The sequence below is a fragment of the Triticum aestivum genome, chromosome 7A, assembly GCF_018294505.1.
Source record: "Triticum aestivum cultivar Chinese Spring chromosome 7A, IWGSC CS RefSeq v2.1, whole genome shotgun sequence".
NCBI lineage: Eukaryota > Viridiplantae > Streptophyta > Magnoliopsida > Poales > Poaceae > Triticum > Triticum aestivum.
This window is the reverse complement of record NC_057812.1, coordinates 716976195-716996662: the sequence shown is the minus strand read 5'-3', so window position 1 is coordinate 716996662 and position 20468 is coordinate 716976195. Positions and strand designations below refer to the sequence as shown.

The 20468-nt window shown below is 43.0% G+C and overlaps 1 protein-coding gene across 1 annotated transcript; it reads left to right on the top strand.

The window, feature by feature from the left end:
• The first annotated feature begins 19293 nt into the window (after positions 1 to 19293).
• On the top strand, positions 19294 to 20156 carry LOC123147295 (late histone H2A.2.2). Its single transcript, XM_044566530.1, has 2 exons — positions 19294 to 19582; positions 19752 to 20156. Exons 1-2 carry the CDS (start codon positions 19340 to 19342, stop codon positions 19977 to 19979), a joined length of 471 nt encoding a protein of 156 aa, XP_044422465.1. The 5' UTR covers positions 19294 to 19339; the 3' UTR covers positions 19980 to 20156.
• The last annotated feature ends 312 nt before the right edge of the window (positions 20157 to 20468 follow it).

Sequence of the window (20468 nt, the reverse complement as noted above, 5' to 3'; positions counted from 1 at the left end):
AGCTATGGATTCTTGGATCAATGGTAACAGGAACGAAGAAGACGATGTTTTACCCAGGTTCGGGCCCTCTTGATGGAGGTAAAAACCCTACGTCATGCTCTTGTTTATATTGATGGAGTATCAAGTACAGAGTTGATCTACCTCGAGATCATATGTTATGGTCTAAAACCTGAGGGTATGATGAATAATGTCATAATAATCTAGCGACTAGCCTGGCCTCGGCTTATATAATGTACCGGAGGCCTAGGATAACAAGAGTCCTAGTCGAATACGTTGGTGGAGAGGAGTCCTTGTCTTGATCATCAAGTCTTGTGGAAATCTTCCTCGTGTGCGGCATGGGCTGCCCGAAGTGGCCCATGAGTGAACCGTCATGGGGGTCCTTGGCCCAATCCAGCTGGTCGGGAGATGACGTGGTGAGTACCACCTAGTCCAGGACACCGTCAGGTCGCATTATGAGATGATCCCTTACTAAAATTTCAAGTTATAAGTGTTCTCCATGAGTATGCACCGTTGCGATAGTAGATATGATCAACATAGAGATGTTCACCATTGAAAACTACTCCATCTCACGTGATGATCGGACATGGTTTAGTTGATATGGATCACATGATCATTTAGATGACTAGAGGGATGTTTATCTACATGGGTGTTCTTAAGTAATATGATTAATTGAACTTTAATTTATCATGAACTTAGTCCTGATAGTATTTGCAAATTATGTTGTAGATCAATAGCGCATGTTATAGCTCTCCGTTTATTTTTGATATGATCCTAGACAAAAATAAGTTGAAAGATGATAGTAGCAATGATGCAGACTGGATCCGTGATATGAGGATTATCCTCATTGCTGCAGAGAAGAATTATGTCCTTAATGCACCGCTAGGTGACGGACCTATTGCAGGAGCAAATTCAGACGTTATGAACGTTTGGCAAGCTCGGTATGATGATTACTTGATAGTTTAGTGTGCCATGATTTACAGCTTAGAACCGGGACTTCAAAAATGTTTTGAACGCCACAGAGCATATAAGATGTTCCAAGAGCTGAAATTGGTATTTCATATTCATGCCCGAGTCGAGAGGTATGAGACCTCTTACAAGTACTTTGCCTACAAGATGGAGGAGAATAGCTCAACAGTGAGCATGTGCTCAAAATGTCTGAGTACTGTGATCGCTTGAATCAAGTGGGAGTTAATCTTCCAGATAAGATAGTGATTGATAGAGTTCTCTAGTCATTATCACCAAGTTACTGGAACTTCGTGATGAACTATAATATGCAAGAGATGACGAAAACGATTCCCGAGCTCTTCGCGATGCTAAAATCGGCGAAGGTAGAAATCAAGAAAGAGCATCAAGTGTTGATGGTTAACAAGACCACCAGTTTCAACAAAAGGGGCAAAGGAAAAGAAAGGCAACTTCAGAAAGAATGGCAAGCAAGTTGCCACTCCCGTGAAAAAGCCCAAAGCTAGACCTAAGCCTGAAACTGAGTGCTTCTACTGCAAAGAGAATGGTCACTGGAAGCGGAACTACCCCAAATACTTGGCGGATAAGAAGGATGGCAAAGTGAACAAAGGTATATTTGATATACAGGTTATTGATGTGTACTTTACTAGTGTTCATAGTAGCCCCTGGGTATTTGATACCGGTTTGGTTGCTAAAATTAGTAACTCAAAACAGGAATTGCACAATGAAAAGAGACTCGTTAAAAGCGAAGTGACGATGTGTGTTGGAAGTGATTCCAAGGTTGATACGATCACCATCGTACACTCCCTCTACCTTCGGGATCAGTATTGAAACTGAAATAAATATTACTTGGTGTTTGCGTTGAGCATGAATATGAGTAGATCATGTTTATTGCAATACGGTTATTCATTTAAGTCAGAGAATAATTGTTGTTATGTTTACATGAATAAAAACCTTCTATTTTCATACACCCAATGTAAATGGTTTATTGAATCTCGATTGTAGTGATACACATATTCATAATATTAAAGCAAAAGATGCGAAGTTGATAATGATAGTGCAACATATTTGTGGCACTGCCATTTAGGTCATATGGGTGTAAAGCGCATGAAGAAACTCCATGCTGATGGGCTTTTGGAATCACTTGATGCTTGCGAACCATGCCTCATGGGCAAGACGACTAAGGCTTCGTTCTTCGGAACAATGGAGCGAGCCACTGACTTACTGGAAATAATACATACCGATGTATACAGTCCGATGAGTGTTGAGGCTCGTGGCGGGTATCGTTATTTTTTGACCTTCACAAATGATTTGAGCAGATATGGGTATATATACTTAATGAAACATAAGTATGAAACATTTGAAAAGTTCAAATAATTTCAGAGTGAAGTGGAAAATCATCGTAACAAGAAAATAAAGTTTCTACGATCTGATCGCGGAGGCGAATATTTGAGTTACGAGTTTGGTTTTCATTTGAAACAATGTGGAATAGTTTCTCAACTCACTCCACCTGGAACACCACAGCGTAATAGTGTGTATGAACGTCGTAAACGTACTTTATTAGATATGATACAATCTATGATGCCTCTTACCGATTTACCACTATCGTTTTGGGGTTAGGCATTAGAGACACCTGCATTCACGTTAAATAGGGCACTGATGTCTACTACACAACCTTCTTCTTGTAGACGCTGTTGGGCCTCCAAGTGCAGAGGTTTGTAGGACAGTAGCAAATTTCCCTCAAGTGGATGACCTAAGGTTTATCAATCCGTAGGAGGCTTAGGATGAAGATGGTCTCTCTCAAGCAACTGTGCAACCAAATAACAAAGAGTCTCTTGTGTCCCCAACACACCCAATACAATGGTAAATTGTATAGGTGCACTAGTTCGGCGGAGAGATGGTGATACAAGTGGTATATGCATAGTAGATAATAGTTTTTGTAATCTAAAAATATAAAAACAGCAAGGTAACTAATGATAAAAGTGAGCGTAAATGGTATTGCAATGATAGGAAACAAGGCCTAGGGTTCATACTTTCACTAGTGCAAGTCCTCTCAACAATAATATCATAATTGGATCACATAACTATCCCTCAACATGCAACAAAGAGTCACTCCAAAGTCACTAATAGCGGAGAACGAACGAAGAGATTATGGTAGGGTACGAAACCACCTCAAAGTTATTCTTTCCAATCAATCCGTTGGGCTATTCCTATAAGTGTCACAAACAGCCATAGAGTTCGTACTAGAATAACACCTTAAGACACAAATCAACCAAAACCCTAATGTCACCTAGATACTCCAATGTCACCTCAAGTATCCGCGGGTATGATTATACGATATGCGTCACACAATCTCAGATTCATCTATTCAACCAACACAAAGGACCTCAAAGAGTGCCCCAAAGTTCTACCGGAGAATCACGACGAAAACGTGTGCCAACCACTATGCATAGGTTCATGTGCGGAACCCGCAAGTTGATCACCAAAACATACATCAAGTGAATCACATGATATCCCATTGTCACCATAGATATCCATGGCAAGACATACATCAAGTGTTCTCAAATCTTTAAAGACTCAATCCGATAAGATAAATTCAAAGGGGAAACTCAATTCATTACAAGAGAGTAGAGGGGGGGAGAAAACATCATAGGATCCAACTATAATAGCAAAGCTCGCGATACATCAAGATCGTATCATCTCAAGAACATGAGAGAGAGAGAGAGATCAAACACATAGCTACTGGTACATACCCTCAGCCCTGAGGGAGAACTACTCCCTCCTCGTCATGGAGAGCACCGGGATGATGAAGATGGCCACCGGAGAAGGATTGCCCCCTCCGGCAGGGTGCCGGAACGGGTCTAGATTGGCTTCCAGTGGCTATAGACGCTTCTGGCGGCGGAACTCCCGATCTATTATGTCCCAGGATGTTCTTAGGGTATATGGAGATATATAAGCGGAAGAAGTACGTCGGGGGGGGCACGAGGGGCTCACGAGGGTGGAGGGCGCACCCAGGGGGGTGGGTGTGCCCCCCTGCCTCGTGACCTCCTAGAAGATCCCCCGAAGTGCACTCCAAGTCTTCTGGGCTTCTTTCGTTCCAAAAATGAGTTCCGTGAAGTTTCAGGTCAATTGGACTCCGTTTGATTTTCCTTTTCTTCGAAACCCTAAAATAGGGTAAAAACAGAAACTGACACTGGGCTCTGGGTTAATAGGTTAGTCCCAAAAATGATATAAAAGTGTATAATAAAGCCTATAAACATTCAGAACAGTAGATAATATAGCATGGAGCAATCAAAAATTATAGATACGTCGGAGACGTATCAAGCATCCCCAAGCTTAATTCCTGCTCGTCCTCGAGTAGGTAAATGATAAAAACAGAATTTTTGATGTGGAATGCTACCTGGCATAATTTCAATGTAATTTTTCTTAATTGTGGCATGAATATTCAGATCCATAAGATTCAAGACAAAAGCTAATATTGACATAAAAATAATAATACTTCAAGCATACTAACTAAGCAATCATGTCTTCTCAAAATAACATGGCCAAAGAAAGCTATCCCTACAAAATCATATAGTCTGGCTATGCTCCATCTTCACCACACAAAATATTTAAATCATGCACAACCCCGATGACAAGCCAAGCAATTGTTTCATACTTTTAATGTTCTCAAACTTTTTCAATCTTCACGCAATACATGAGTGTGAGCCATGGACATAGCACTATAGGTGGAATAGAATGGTGGTTGTGCAGAAGACAAAAAGGAGAAGATAGTCTCACATTGACTAGGCGTATCAATGGGCTATGGAGATGCCCATTAATAGATATCAATGTGAGTGAGTAGGGATTGCCATGCAACAGACGCACTAGAGCTATAAATTTATGAAAGCTCAAAAGAAACTAAGTTGGTGTGCATCCCACTTGCTTGCTCACGAAGACCTAGGGCATTTTGAGGAAGCCCATCATTGGAATATACAAGCCAAGTTCTATAATGAAAGATTCCCACTAGTATATGAAAGTGACAACATAGGAGACTCTCTATCATGAAGATCATGGTGCTACTTTGAAGCACAAGTGTGGTAAAAGGATAGTAGCATTGCCCCTTCTCGCTTTTTCTCTCATTTTTGGGACTTTTCTCTTTTTTTATGGCCTCTTTTCTCTTTTTTGGGGGCTTCTTTGGCCTCTTTTATTTATTTTCGTCCGGAGTCTCATCCCGACTTGTGGGGGAATCATAGTCTCCATCATCCTTTCCTCACTGGGACAATGCTCTAATAATGATGATCATCACACTTTTATTTACTTACAACTCAAGAATTACAACTCGATACTTTGAACAAGACATGACGCTATATTAATGCCTCCGGCGGTGTACCGGGATGTGCAATGATGTATGAGTGACATGTACGAAAGAATTATGAATTGTGGCTTTGCCGCAAATACAATGTCAACTACATGATCATGCAAAGCAATATGACAATGATGAAGCGTGTCATAATAAATGGAACGGTGGAAACTTGCATGGCAATATATCTCGGAATGGCTATGGAAATGCCATAATAGGTAGGTATGGTGGCTGTTTTGAGGAAGATATATGGTGGGTTTATGATACCGGCGAAAGGTGCGCGGTATTAGAGAGGCTAGCAATGGTGGAAGGGTGAGAGTGCGTATAATCCATGGACTCAACATTAGTCATAAAGAACTCACATACTTATTACAAAAATTTATTAGTTATCGAAACAAAGTACTACGCGCATGCTCCTAGGGGGATTAATTGGTAGGAAAAGACCATCGCTCATCCCCGACCGCCACTCATAAGGAAGGCAATCAATAAATAAATCATGCTCCGACTTCATCACATAACGGTTCACCATACGTGCATGCTACGGGAATCACAAACTTCAACACAAGTATCTCTCAAATTCACAACTACTCAACTAGCATTACTTTGATATTATTACCTCCATATCTCAAAACAATCATCAACCATCAAACTTCTCTTAGTATTCAATACTCTATATGAAAGTTTTTAATATTCTTGGATGCCTAGCATATTAGGATTAGTTAAACAAATTACCATGCTATTTAAAACTCTCAAAATGATATAAGTGAAGCATGAGATTTCATCTATTTCTATAATACCACCACCGTGCTCTAAAAAGATATAAGTGAAGCACTAGAGCAAACGACAAACTACTCCGAAAGATATAAGTGAAGATCAAAGAGTAGTCGAATAATTATGCAACTATGTGAAGACTCTCTAACATTTAAGAATTTCAGACCTTGGTATTTTATTCAAACAGCAAGCAAAACTAAATAAAATGACATCTAAGAATAGCAAACATCATGTGAAGAAGTAAAAACTTAGGATCAACCGATACTAACCGATAGTTTGTTGAAGAAGAAAGGTGGGATGCCAACCGGGGCATCCCCAAGCTTAGACGCTTGAGACTTCTTGAAATATTATCTTGGGGTGCCTTGGGCATCCCCAAGCTTGAGCTTTTGTGTCTCCTTAATTCCTCTCATATCACGGTCTCCCTAAATCTCAAAAGCTTCATCCACACAGAACTCAACAAGGACTCGTGAGATAAGTTAGTATAAACCATTGCAAAAACCTTATCATACTCTACTGTAACAAATCACTAAAATTATTATTCAACATTTCATACTAAATGCCTCTGCATATTTAATAGTCCTATCCTCAAATAGAATCATTAAAGAAGCAAACATATGCAAACAATGCAAACATAACAGCAATCTGCCTAAACAGGATAGTCTGTAAAGAATGCTGCAACATCCATACTTCCTTAACTCCAAAAATTATGAAAGAAAATTCCCACTGTAGTAAATTTATCAGAGCTTAATATGCAAAAGGTTTCAACATTTTATCACATTCTGACTTTTCTTGGGAATTATTGCAACAGCGGTAAACTTTCTGTTTTCAAACAGCAACATGAAGACTTGTAACATAGGCATAGTAAAGACTATCAATGCCACTTTTATTGGAATAAAAGATGCAAAAAATTGTTCAAAATAATAGCAATCAAATCCTAACAAAATAAATTGACGCTCCAAGCAAAACACATATCATGTGGTAAATAAAAATATAGCTCCAAGTAAAGTTACCGATGAACGAAGACGAAAGAGGGGATGCCTTCCGGGGCATCCCCAAGCTTAGGCTCTTGGTTGTCCTTGAATATTAACTTGGGGGCCTTGGGCATCCCCAAGCTTAGGCTCTTGCCACTCCTTATTCCATAGTCCATCGAATTCTTACCCAAAACTTGAAAACTTCACAACACAAAACTTAACAGAAAACTCGTAAGCTCCGTTAGTATAAGAAAATAAATCACTGCTTCAAGGTACTGTGATGAACTCATTCTTTATTCATATTGGTGTTAAAACTACTGTATTCCAACTTCTCTATGGTTTAGAAACTATTTTACAAGCCATAGATTCATCAAAATAAGTAAACAACACAAGAAAAAACAGAATCTGTCAAAAACAGAACATTCTGTAGTAATCTGGATCAAACGTATACTTCTGGAACTCATAAAATTCTCAAATAAATTACTGGGCCTGAGGAATTTATCTATTAATCATCTGCAACAAGAATTAACTAAATATCACTCTCCAAATAAAAATGGCAGCAATTCTCATGAGCGCTAAAGTTTCTGTTTTTTACAGCATGATCAACAAGACTTTCCCTATGTCTTCCCAAAGGTTCTACTTGGCACAAACACTAATTAAAAGCATAAAAACGCATATAAGCAGAGGCTAGATGAATTATTTATTACTAAACAGGAACAAAAAACAAGGAACGAAAATAAAATTGGGTTGCCTCCCAACAAGCGCTATCGTTTAACGCCCCTAGCTAGGCATGATGATTTCAATGATGCTCACATAAAGGATAAGAATTGAAAAATAAAGAGGGCATCATGAAGAATATTACTAGCACATTTAATCCTAACCCACTTCCTATGCATAGGGATTTTGTGAGCAAACAACTTATGGGAACAAGAATCAACTTGCATAGGAAGGTAAAACAAGCATAACTTCAAAATTTTAAGCACATAGAGAGGAAACTTGATATTATTGCAATCCCTACAAGCATATATTCCTTCCTCATAATAATTTTCAGTAGCGTCATTAATGAATTCAACAATATAACCAGCACCTAAAGCATTCTTTTCATTATCTACAAGCATAGAAAGTTTACTACTCTCCACATAAGCAAAATTCTTCTTATTCGGAATAGTGGGAGTATCATAGGAAACTCGAATACTATAAATTGTTTCCACATTAAAAGAGTAATGTTCAGAGAAGGGGTAATCATAATCATGACAAGTTTTATAAATATAATCACTAGTTTTTATAGCATATGTATCATCACAATAATCATAATAAGTAGGAGGCATGCTATCATCATTATAAATTTGCATATCAAAACTTGGGAGACTAAAAATATCATATTAATTAAAAATTCATGTTAACCGGAAAGCTTTATTCATGCTAGTGCAAGTGGGAGACTGAAGGAAATATGCCCTAGAGGAAATAATAAAGTTGTTATTAAAAATTCCCTAGAGTCAATATATCAGTTGGCGATGTGAACTAGATTATTGACTCTAGTGCAAGTGGGAGACTGAAGGAAAATATGCCCTAGAGGAAATAATAAAGTTGTTATTTATATTTTCTTATATCATGGTAAACTTTTATTATTCATGCTAGAATTGTATTAACCGGAAACTTAGTACATGTGTGAATAAATAGACAAAACAGAGTTTCCCTAGTATGTCTCTACTTGACTAGCTCGTTAATCAAGGATGGTTAAGTTTCCTAACCATAGACATGTGTTGTCATTTGATGAACGGGATCACATTATTAGGAGAATGATTGATGGACAAGACCCATCCGTTAGCGTAGAATTATGATTGTTTAGTTTTATTGCTATTGCTTTCTTCATGACTTATACATATTCCTCTGACTATGAGATTATGCAACTCCCGAATACCGGAGGAACACCTTGTGTGCTATCAAATGTCACAACATAACTACGTAATTATAAATATGCTCTACAGGTGTCTCCAAAGGTGTTTGTTGGGTTGGCATAGATCAAGATTAGGGTTTGTCACTCCGTGTATCGGAGTGGTATCTCTAGGCCCTCTCGATAATGCGCATCACTATAAGCCTTGCAAGCAATGTGACTAATGAGTTAGTTACGGGATGATGCATTACGGAACGATTAAAGAGACTTGCCGGTAACAAGATTGAACTAGGTATGATGATACCGACGATCAAATATCGGGCAAGTAACATACCAATGAAAAGGGAACAACGTATGTTGTTATGCGGTTTGACCGATAAAGATCTTCGTAGAATATGTAGGAGCCAATATGAGCATCCAGGTTCCGCTATTGGTTATTGACCGGAGATGTGTCTCGGTCATGTCTACATAGTTCTCGAACCCGTAGGGTCCGCACGCTTAACATTCGATGACGGTTTGTATTATGAGTTATGTGTTTTGATGAACCGAATTTTGTTCGGAGTCCTGAATGAGATCACGGACATGACGAGGAGTCTCAAAATGGTCGAGACATGAAGATTGATATATTGGAAGGTTATGTTTGGACACCGGAATGGTTTCGGATAGGTTCGGGCATTTTTAGGAGTACCGGGGGGTTACCGGAACCCCCCGGGGTATTAATGGGCCTTCATGGGCCCTAGTGGGCGAGAGGAGGTGGCGGCCAGGTGGAGGCGTGCGCCCCCAAGCCCAATCGAAATTGGACTAGGATTGGGGGGGGGGGATGGCCCCCCTTTCCTTCTTATCCTCCCTCTCTTTCCCCCTTCTTCTTCTTGGAATAGGAAAGGGGGGGGGCGAATCCTACTTGGACCGGGAAGTAGAACTCCCCCCCTTGGCGCACCACACCTTGGCCGGCCTCCTCCTCCCCCCTCCTTTATATACGTGGGAAGGGGCACCCCAAAGGCACACATGTTGATATTTTAGCCGTGTGCGGTGCCCCCCTCCAGTTTCACACCTCGGTCATATCGTTGTAGTGCTTAGGCAAAGCCCTACGTCGGTAACTTCATCATCACCGTCACCATGTCGTCGTGCTGACGGAACTCTCCCTCGGCCTCAACTGGATCTAGAGTTTGAGGGATGTCATCGAGCTGAGCGTATGCTGATCGCGGAGGTGCCGTGCGTTCAGTACTTGGATCGGTTGGATCGCGAAGACGTTCGACTACATCAACCGTGTTACTAAACGCTTCCGCTTTCGGTCTACGAGGGTACGTAGACACATTCTCCCCTCTAGTTGCTATGCATCTCCTAGATAGATATTGCGTGATCGTAGGTAATTTTTTAAAAATACAGCGTTCCCCAACATCCTTGAGCCCGATGGAGAGCTTCAGTCGACTTAGGGGATACCCACAAGGAGGCTTGCCATGACCTGGGGGGTTGGCGCGCCCCTTGCCTTGTGGAGCCTGTGGGTCCCCTCTTTTGTTGATTCTTGCTCCAGAAAATCATATATATTAAATAAAAAATCTCTGTAAAATTTTATCATGTTTCGACTTCATTTGATATGGGTTGTTCTGCGAAACAGAAAACATGCAAAAAATAGGAACATTCACTGGGTACTAGGTTAATATGTTAGTCCTATAAATCATATAAATTTTCGCCAAAAAGTATGTGGATGTTGTAAAATATTCGCATGAAACAATCAAAAATTATAGATACTATGGAGACATATCTGCCCCTCTTGATGATTCTTCCTCCTGTATTTTATATTTATTCCAAAATGAATCTCCCTAAACTTTTAGGCCATTTTGGATCTTCGAGAATAACTATCTCTGTTGTAGCTCTTTTCAGGTCCAGAATTCTAGCTACCGGCAATTTCCCACTGCATGTATATCTTGTATAATAAGAGAGAAAAGGCATTATAATTGCATCATAGAGTGAAATATTATTTTAAAACAATATAAATGACAGTAAAAAGCATGATGCAAAATGGACTTATCAGTAATTGGGTAACTATGAAATTTACTTGTTAGCTTGTTTATTTGTCTTAGCAGATGGAGGGGTATGTGGTGTACTATGGGAAGAATTCAGGAGTCTATGATTCATGGAAGAAACGCAATGAGCAAGTGGTCGGTTAAGAGAACAACTGCTACAAAGGATATAAAACTAAAAAAGAAGCAGAGTATCGTTACTCCAACTTCGTCCACATAGAGAAAATCAACTATGTAATATGCAAGACAGTGGACGAGTAAAGACTTTGATAACCTTTATCGAGTTCATTGTCATTATGGTGTTGTTTTTATCATGAGGTCGTATATGTACGTAACATGCAACATTTCGGAGCATTCGCTGAGAAGGCTACGTGTACTTATGATGTTATGTTCATTGTACTCTTATGCGTACATCTATTTGGATTATTGTTATGGTAAAATGTGTTGCTTCTAAACTTCGACACATCTACTGTAATGCATATGATCGAAATATGGTAATTACTCTTTAATGTCTGGTTTTACACTGGAAGCTTTCCTGGCCGGACCGATAGTTGTGGCGGGGACCCCAGACTAACAATATCTCCTATTGGCGGGCGTCTAGACAAGTCCGCCATTACAGAGCACCCCCCACTAATGCGATATGAGCAGTGGCAGGATGTTAGTGGTGGGCGCTCCTGAGAGCCTGGCCCGCCACTGCTGGGCTCTTTGCATCCACCACTGTTAGGCATTACTGTAGTAATGGTTAAATCCATCATTTGCTAGGACAAACCTAAAATTACGACAATCATCTACAAATTCATGTTTCTCATCAAATTTCTTCCATGCCTCGGAACCATAGAACTCCATGTTGCATGGTGCGCCCTTCATCGTGCCATCGAGCTAGAGTTGTTGTTTCTTTTCACATGAATATCCTTTTTAGCCAATCTTTGATTGGAAAGTATCTCAGAACTTTCATTTGCGTAGCTCTCTTTCTTTCCTCTTTACTTAATTTGGTTTCGGGCATTTTATCTTTCCACCCAGAAGCCTTGCATTTATAGCAAAAATCATCATTTTCTATCTCTTTCCATAACAACTCACAGTTATTTGGGCAGGCTTGAATTTTCTGATATCCTAATCCAAACATCGATATGATCTTCTTGGCCTCGTAAATTTTTTGGCGCAGATCTTTACCTTTTGGAATAGCTATGTGCAGAATATTAAGTAGATCTCCGAGTGAATTATCTGACCATTTGTTTATGGATTATGTGTTGAACAGAAGTGCAAGGATAGCTGAGACGATTCACATCCTCCCCACAAAGGCTTCTCTATATCTTGAATTAATTTGTACAGTGTTTTTGCTTCTTTAGTTGCTCCATATGGAACTGAATTTGAAAAATATGTACTATCACTCATAGGGATTCACCATCATATATTTTCCTAATTGAATCCAAAATCATTTCATGCATATTAACTTTTCCATTAGTTTCGGTTTGTGGTTGTTGATCATCATTGTGTTCGGATGAAGACTCACTGTGAAAACCAATTTATCGTAGCTTTGAAGCATATCATTCCGCATCAAATGGCCACGAACATCATCCCTTGATAGTAGTGATGTGTGACATCGGACATGGGCATAGGATCATTGTTTCTGCTGGTATATTTTTATATGCAAACTCGAGAAATTCATCTCCACCAACTAAGTATTGTGTAATTTCTCTTGGAAATTGCCATAGTATTTGGGTGGATTCAAAATCCATTGCACACTGCACACTGCATAAAAATAACAAATATTGATGTAGTACTTTTTTGAAAAGATGAATATATTAATATCACGGAGATACCATTACACCCAGCCTCTCCACCAACAAGAAGTCACAAAAACATCCAGGATGCACACATTCCGAAAAGAATAGAAAAAAGAAAGGAAAAAAATGGCCTCACCAACGTGACCAACTCCCCTCAGCATCAGTACCCAATCACCACCAAAGACAGCACCCGGAAAACATAAGAGGCCTCTAAAAGTGATGCCTTCGAGAAGGAGACAATGAACAAGCGCCCCGTCTCCTAATCCAAGATCATAAGTTTTCACTCTGAAGAAAGACCAAACTCTCAAGACAATACCTTTAATAAGGCAATTGACATGCACAACCAATGAAGGACAAACCTTAGATTTTCACCCTGAAAGCCATGACTCGGCACCCGAGGAGCACCCCCAATTGACACTGCTGCTAATGAAATATATCAAACACCCGGCTGACTCCATCACCTTGAAGGCCCCCTCCGCCTTACTGATCCTCCAATCTTAGTCTTCAAGACATTCTCCGCCATTGCATGTGCCATGGAAATCGAGATGCCGACATGTCCCATGGTGTCAACAAAAAACAGAACTTCGCGCCACGCCGTCCTGGAGCCATGTAGGCTGATATGGACGCGCACGACCGGATACTATCTGATCCAGATATTCTTGGGCAAGATGTCCGGCAATAGTTTTGGAACACGTTGAAGGCCAGATCGAGGAGGATCGTTGCCGTGATGCGACAAGAGCACAAGGACCGCCACCACACAGTTGCCTCCAACATGCTGATGTAATCGTTGCCACGATGGAGGACACCGGCCCTCGCTGCCCACAGCCCGCGACTCCTAGCGCTAGATCCGACGGAACCAGCACCAGCCACCCTGCCATCATGCAGCGCCAGCCCGCCCCGCCACCTTCACCACGCAGCCGTCGCCGCGTCCACGCACCGCCGCGCCCAAGGCCTGGCCGACACCGCCGCAACACTCTGCGGGAGGGCCATGCTCCCAGCCCGCTCGCCACATCCCGTGCTGTAGCCACTAGGGGAGGAGGGATAAGGGGTGCCGCCGTCGCCGACGCCAGCTAGGCTTCGCCCGGCAGCGCCCTCCGGCGATGGCGAGGGGAGTAGGTGGCAGGGAAGAGGTGCGGGCGGCGGCGGCTAGGGTTTCGCCCAGCCGCCTGTGGGAGCGACCTAGGCGATCTATTTTCTCTGGGTGATTTGTTTTTCCTCCACAGTTAATCTAGTCAAGTCAAAGTTCCAATATTGCTGCAGTTTTAACTATGAAAGAATTTCAAAAGCTTAGTTATTCAACATGTTCGTGTCTACTGAATCAGTTGTGCTTCTATACCTAATATTAAAGTACAGAGCCTTTTCTGGTTCTCCATAAGTCGTGTTTTTATATCCGTTGATTTTATGTAAATCGTAAATATTGATGGTTGAGATTTAATAGATCTACGATAACAGTTCAGACCAAAATAGGGACCAATCGATTTTCTACGCTAAAGTTTCCTACACGATGGGTTCGCTGGCACACATGCTAAGTTGGCTTGGGTGATGTAGTTGTGCGTTGATGGGATTTCACGGAACGCAGCCATGCATGGTCTTTTATCTATGTGTTAGTTTTCGAGAGAAAAATCTATGTTTCTTCTGTTCATCATTTGGTTTCAGACAAGCGCATCCCAACGTCCGTAGGAGTTCGTATGCAATATATCCACATGTTTTAAATACCTCTTCCAAATCAAAACAATATCTTGTTAATAAGCCATAGCGGAAGGCGGTTTCGACGCAGTGGCGCTAAAGTGGGTCGGTACGCGGCCGCGCCGACACCGGCGCCATCATATGGCTTTCTTCCGTCCACGCGATGGACCTCGCCACCTTTTGCACGATGGTCGCCCGCACCTGCGCCATCGGCAACCGGCGCCGCAGCTGTGTCGCAATGCGATCGACGACAATCTACGCGCCATCGGCTTCCTCCACGGCGTCGTGGTCGTCGCCTAGCCTGCCATCCACGAGCCCCGCCACACCGTCCATGGTCATGTGCGGCAGCACCTTCGCCGCTAGGTATTGGTCGTTGCCGTCCAGGCCTTCCGCTCCGGCCGGCATCCGGCTAGCCAGTGATGGCCTCGAGCAGCAGCACGCGAAGCCATAGACATCGGACTTCTTGAACACGATGCCCATGCAGAGAAAGAAGGGGCACATATAGCCCGCGGCGGTGGCCAAGAAGGTGCCCTCGCAAGCCGACCCCGGTTCGCAGAGCTGCACGCGACCGTCGTCATCCACAAGCATGTTGGAGGATGAGACGTCACTGTGCACCATGGAGATGTCGTCGTGGGGGTGCTCCAGCGCAATGGCCACGTCCTCGAGGATGCGCATGCGGTGACGCCAGGTGAACGATTGCGTGGTGCAGTGGAGCTGGTCAGCCAGGCTGCCGCCGGGCATGTACTCCAGCACCAGCGCTCCCCACGGTGCACAACACTAGCGCACCATGACGCATGCTGCTGTCCCGTTGTAAAACCCTGTTGTCCTCGCCCCATCCCATGCACCATGTGATCCAACCTAGCGACGACGTGGTCGACATCTGTGTTTTTCTCGCGTCACCCAGCCGTGCCTCTTGCTGGTCTCACATCTATGTCAATACGTCATCATGGGCACGCGCAGGTGAACTATGAGGAAATAGAGTAAGGAGTGGTTAAGAGCTGGACTATGAGACTCCACGAGGTAAACGAGCCACTGGAGGCATGAGGGGCACGTCACTGGTATGTGATTGTCTGAAATTTAAACACATGGATATACTTTCAGTCATTAGATTTTGTTTAGCCATGGTATTGCATCTATGTGTTGTGTTGGTTTGCTGGCTATGCCCATACCTAGCTTGCCAGGAGGGAACACCATCTGCCAAGTATACGAAATTTTTAGAATTGATAATGATTGACCAAACTCCCAATCCTGCCATGTCCCGTCCGGCTTCTACGTACTTCCCTCGAACTCCGCCCTCAGTGTGCCTTCCATCCCCGACGATGTTTCGCGGCCCAGTTCCTAGATCCGACCAATCCTATGCATAAATGGTTAGGAATATGCGGGAAGGTGTATGGATCTGATGCACAACGTGAATCTCAGATGTCGGCCATCATATCCATTTCAATCATATTAGTGTTCTAAAGTTTTGATTTTGAAATATTCCCTTGCGTAGGCGCCCCCGCAAAAAAAATGAAGGGTGTGACATGCAGTGGCGAGCTCATTGACGTGGGATTAACCATGTTCGGATGCGTTGTGCTCAGGAAAACACCGCTATCATCGTCGGTGAGGGTGGCAAGGAGGATAGGCACTAAAGGTGGGGTGACGTGTTGAAATATATGACATGGACCTGTTGAGAGTTTTGAGTTATGCTGATTGTGCAAGAGGCGAGATAAATTCTTTCTCCGTGGGCATATTTGCTAGTCCTAGTAATTACTAATTAATGAGAAGATGCGCAAGTCCCCAAAGCAGTTTGCCTTACAACCTTAATCACCAAGTAAGAAATATCATTACACAAACCCCTAGCACAAACTAAGTCTGTTTAAGGGCATGTACAGTGAAGTCTACTCAGCTGTCTATAACAACTACCACGTCATAAATTTATCTAGGTGAAGGAGAGAGAATGAGGTAAGAGAAGGAGGGTGTCTGTAGTTTTGCAGATGATCGGTATCCCAAAAATATCGATCGTCATCGATAGACTTTTGCCGTTATACGTGCGCACCGTCGGTAATTTTCTGTTTGTGCCCACGACCCAGCCGAGCCGCTGAATCTCCTGCTCCACAAGTCCAATCCTGATCGATCTTTTCCTCCTAACATTCTCAAAAAGAGGAAACCTTTCCCTCCTAACAGACAGCAAAAGAGTTGGTCCATTGTAGAGGGAATTTTTAGTGCTGTCTAGAGCTGACATGGAGCGTTGTTATAGACAGGAGGTGTCTACACTAATGTACATGCCCTAACACAACCATCATTTGATAACTATGCTGAGCCTCTCTTACGCAAACAACAAAGGATCAATCTGGATCTGTCTTAAAAGAATAGCATGGGAATTCAATGTCCACCAAAATGAAAAGATCCCGCAACTCCTAGTAGCTAGTAAAGAAACCAAACAATAGCAAGGGAGCCATTAATTAGAATGCACATACATGAATGACTCAAATAACTGAAAGCAACTACTTGATTATTGGTGGTATGTGATCGACCAGATGCATCATTTTTCTTCTGTACTTCACAGAACAAGGTTGGGGTGCCGTCAGTTACCACGTATCCACAAAGAAACAAATACGCTGCAAGACTAGAATTCTTGTGGAACGCACTAAGCTAAGCTTCATGCTGCATTTCAACTCCAAAGCACTAAATATCAACATGGAACTAGCTCCACATGAAGGAATGATATCAACAAATCGGTTGCTCGCTGCACTGAACTGAGAAGGAAGAGACGAGCAAGGGAGATCCACACCACGCAGTCGACGGCGCCTAGCTGGCGCACGAACCAGCTGTTATACAAGAGAAGGGTTCATTCTCATCTTGTCCTTCTTATTCAGATTTGGATAAAAAAATCAACACTGGATTCAGGGTACTACTTGTAGATTCTCAAAGTCGTCGTTTAGTTTAGCAGACATCTGTTATATTTTTTAAAGACTCTTCATTGTAAGCTGAGAGCTTTTCGTTCAATATGCCGAGAATCTCTACTATTAAAGGGGGATCGAACGTCGTGATGGTTCCACCTCTCCTCGTTCGATCCCCCCGCCTCGTACGACAGCCATCACGCGGCCCCTCGTTCAATCTCCTCTCCCACCCCCCTCGTACGAGCCCACGCATGCAACGAGCAACCCTCCCTCCAACCTAGCCCACCGATCCTCCAGGCCCCAACCACGTTCGGAAAGAAATTCCCACGACCCACGAAGTCACGAACAGCCCCCACGCCCCATTCTCCCCCACATCGCTCCCAATCACGTCTCTCGCCAGACCTGAGAAATTTCGCCGCCGCGGGGTGATGTTTTTGTCTAATGTATTTATTTCTAAATTTGTTTTCCCATGACAAGCAATCACTGCTTAACTTTGACAATAGTGCAATCTTTAGACAACCAGAAGAGAGGACTAGATAGCCCACTGTTTTATCCAGATTCATTGTGCTAACTGCTAACTGAAGAAGTTCTGAGCTACTCCCTCCGTCCCATTATGTAAGACGCTTTAGTGTCAAAAAAACATCCTACATTATGGGACGGCGGGATTATCATCTAACTTGGCTATTATAGATTTATTTTTATAGCCCATGTCTTGCTTTTCCCACATATTAAACATTTTACTGCATGTCACCTTAGGAAAATATGTGTTCTACTTTACTTGCATCTTCTTCCAAGAGGTTTAGTCTATTGCACCCTCTTTTTGAGTAGGATGATGCAGAGGCTCATCAACAATTGTAGAGCTAAAGGCAACATGAATCATGGATGAGATTCATGGAGAAGGAAAAAGTATGCGCACTGTGATTATTTTATGGAACGAACGCTTTTAGCTGGAGGGGTTGTTAGGGCCACGAATGCTGGTTCGATTTTTTTCGGGTAATGAAGGTTCTAGATCCTCAAAAGGCTGATCGCGCATTTGTGGAGAATAGTGGGACAACTAGCAAGGTTGGATCAGCGTTGACGACCAACAACAATGGTGACGGACGTACAAATTTATTGTCCCGTGGCAACGCACGGGCATTCAACTAGTGTTTTGTAAGACGAGCACCTTTTTTCACATACTCGGCCTATCAGCTGTTAAGCTGAGTACCCTTTCTTTATCAAGCATCCACCACTCAGTACTCGTCTAGAACTAAACCGAGTACTGCGTTTTACACTGGGCGTACGTCGGGCCACACGGCGACGTGTGAGTTTTTTTTTAGCGCGTCGACGTGTGAGTTTTCATGTAGTGTGTCTAGATAACTTTTGATCATGATGGTTGAAAAAAAATGCCCAATTATTTTTGGGTTGATTACAATTTTTATATAGTTACTGCTTTGAATATAAGTATTGAGATGCGCATGTTGATTGTTTATGATTACAATTCAAATAGCAGCCAAACAACATATGGCCTTTATTTAAAAGATCCCCTGACGGCCAAACAAGAAAATTGGACTTGAAATCCAAATCCCACCAAATGAAATCCTCCGTGGAGCGAGTTTTCATACATTTCCACCAAATGAAATGAAAACCTGGGTGCCAAGTGAGCTGTGCAGAAACTGCATTTCATTTGATTTCAACCAAATGAAATGAATCCAAGGTGCCAAACAAAGCTGTAAATGGATTTCGTTTATCCATGCATCATTCCCCCGGTTCCCCAAACTTCGAATTCCGTCTCCCTCAGCCAAAAACGATCCAGGAAAAGAAGAAGAGAAAAGAGAATAGGAAGTTAGCGCATCCACGTAACGGAGATCTAGATCGTGCATGCATGGTAACTGGACACACGCACGCACGAGCGTTGTGATTGGAGGATTTGACCCTCCCACGGATCGCGCCCCACATATAAAGGAAGGAAACCCGCGCCCTCGACGCCCATCCAAATCCAATCCACCAATCGAAGCAGTTCCGATCCAGCGCCAAAATAACACGACGATGGCTGCAGTTAGTTCCCCGTCGCCGGCCAACCTGAGAAGAAAAGAAGAAGAAGAAGAAGAAGTAAAGAGGAGGATACGATGCGCGCTGTGGAACATAGGCACGTCGTGGCCCCTCAAGGCCGGGATCAAGTTCCCGATCAGCCGCGTCGGCCGGTACCTCAGGCAGGGCCGCTATGCGCGTCGCGTCGCGGCGCTGGCCCCCGTCTTCCTGGCCGCCGTCCTCGAGTACCTCGTCGCCGAGGTCACAACCGATCCGATTCCTTTCCCCTCCCTTCCTCCCTCCTCGACCAAGTGATCTTCTTCTCCTCGTGTTCCACTTCCACGCCACGGATGACGACTTTAATTGAGCGGCCGGCTTCCTTTCCTTTCTGGCGGGCTTTTCTTGAATCGCATCGCATGCATGCATGCAGGTCCTGGAGATGGCCGGCAACGCGGCCAAGGACAACAAGAAGAAGCTCATCACCCCTCGCCACCTGCTTCTGGCCATCCGCAACGACAACGAGTTCAGCAGGCTGCTCGCCGGCGTCACCATCGCCCAGGCCGGCGTCGTACCCTACATCAACCCCGTGCTGCTCCCCAAGAACAACAAGACCGCCCACAAGGCCGGCAAGTTCAAGTCCTCCAAGACTCCAAGTTAAACAAGGCCGCCGCCGAGGAGTAGTACGTACGCTGCATGCATGTAGTACGTGTTGCCGAGTTTCGTCCTGTATCTATATGTAATAAATGGTTCATGCATGCTTTCTCTTGTCTGTCGGTAGTGTCCTTCTGATTCTCGGTAGTATATATAGTATGTAATGGTTCATGGTTTCTGTTCATCCTGTACTCCTGTATCTTGTATCCTATGTAATTACTAGGACATACACCCATGCGTTGCAACAGAAGAAAAAAATTGACGTTGGGCGAGCGCAACTCATTCGCATTTCGCTATGATAAAGATGCTAATTTTATAAAAAAACTTGGTAGGTAGGTGTCCACTGTCTTTTTTAGAAACATTGACATTATCCATCCACCTATCTGAACAGTGAAAACATGAAATATATATGAATATGGTCATATTCTGCATGAGCCAACCCCTGATGCTTATATGGAATTATGAATCACCACATGCAAAATGGAAGTTGAGCAAA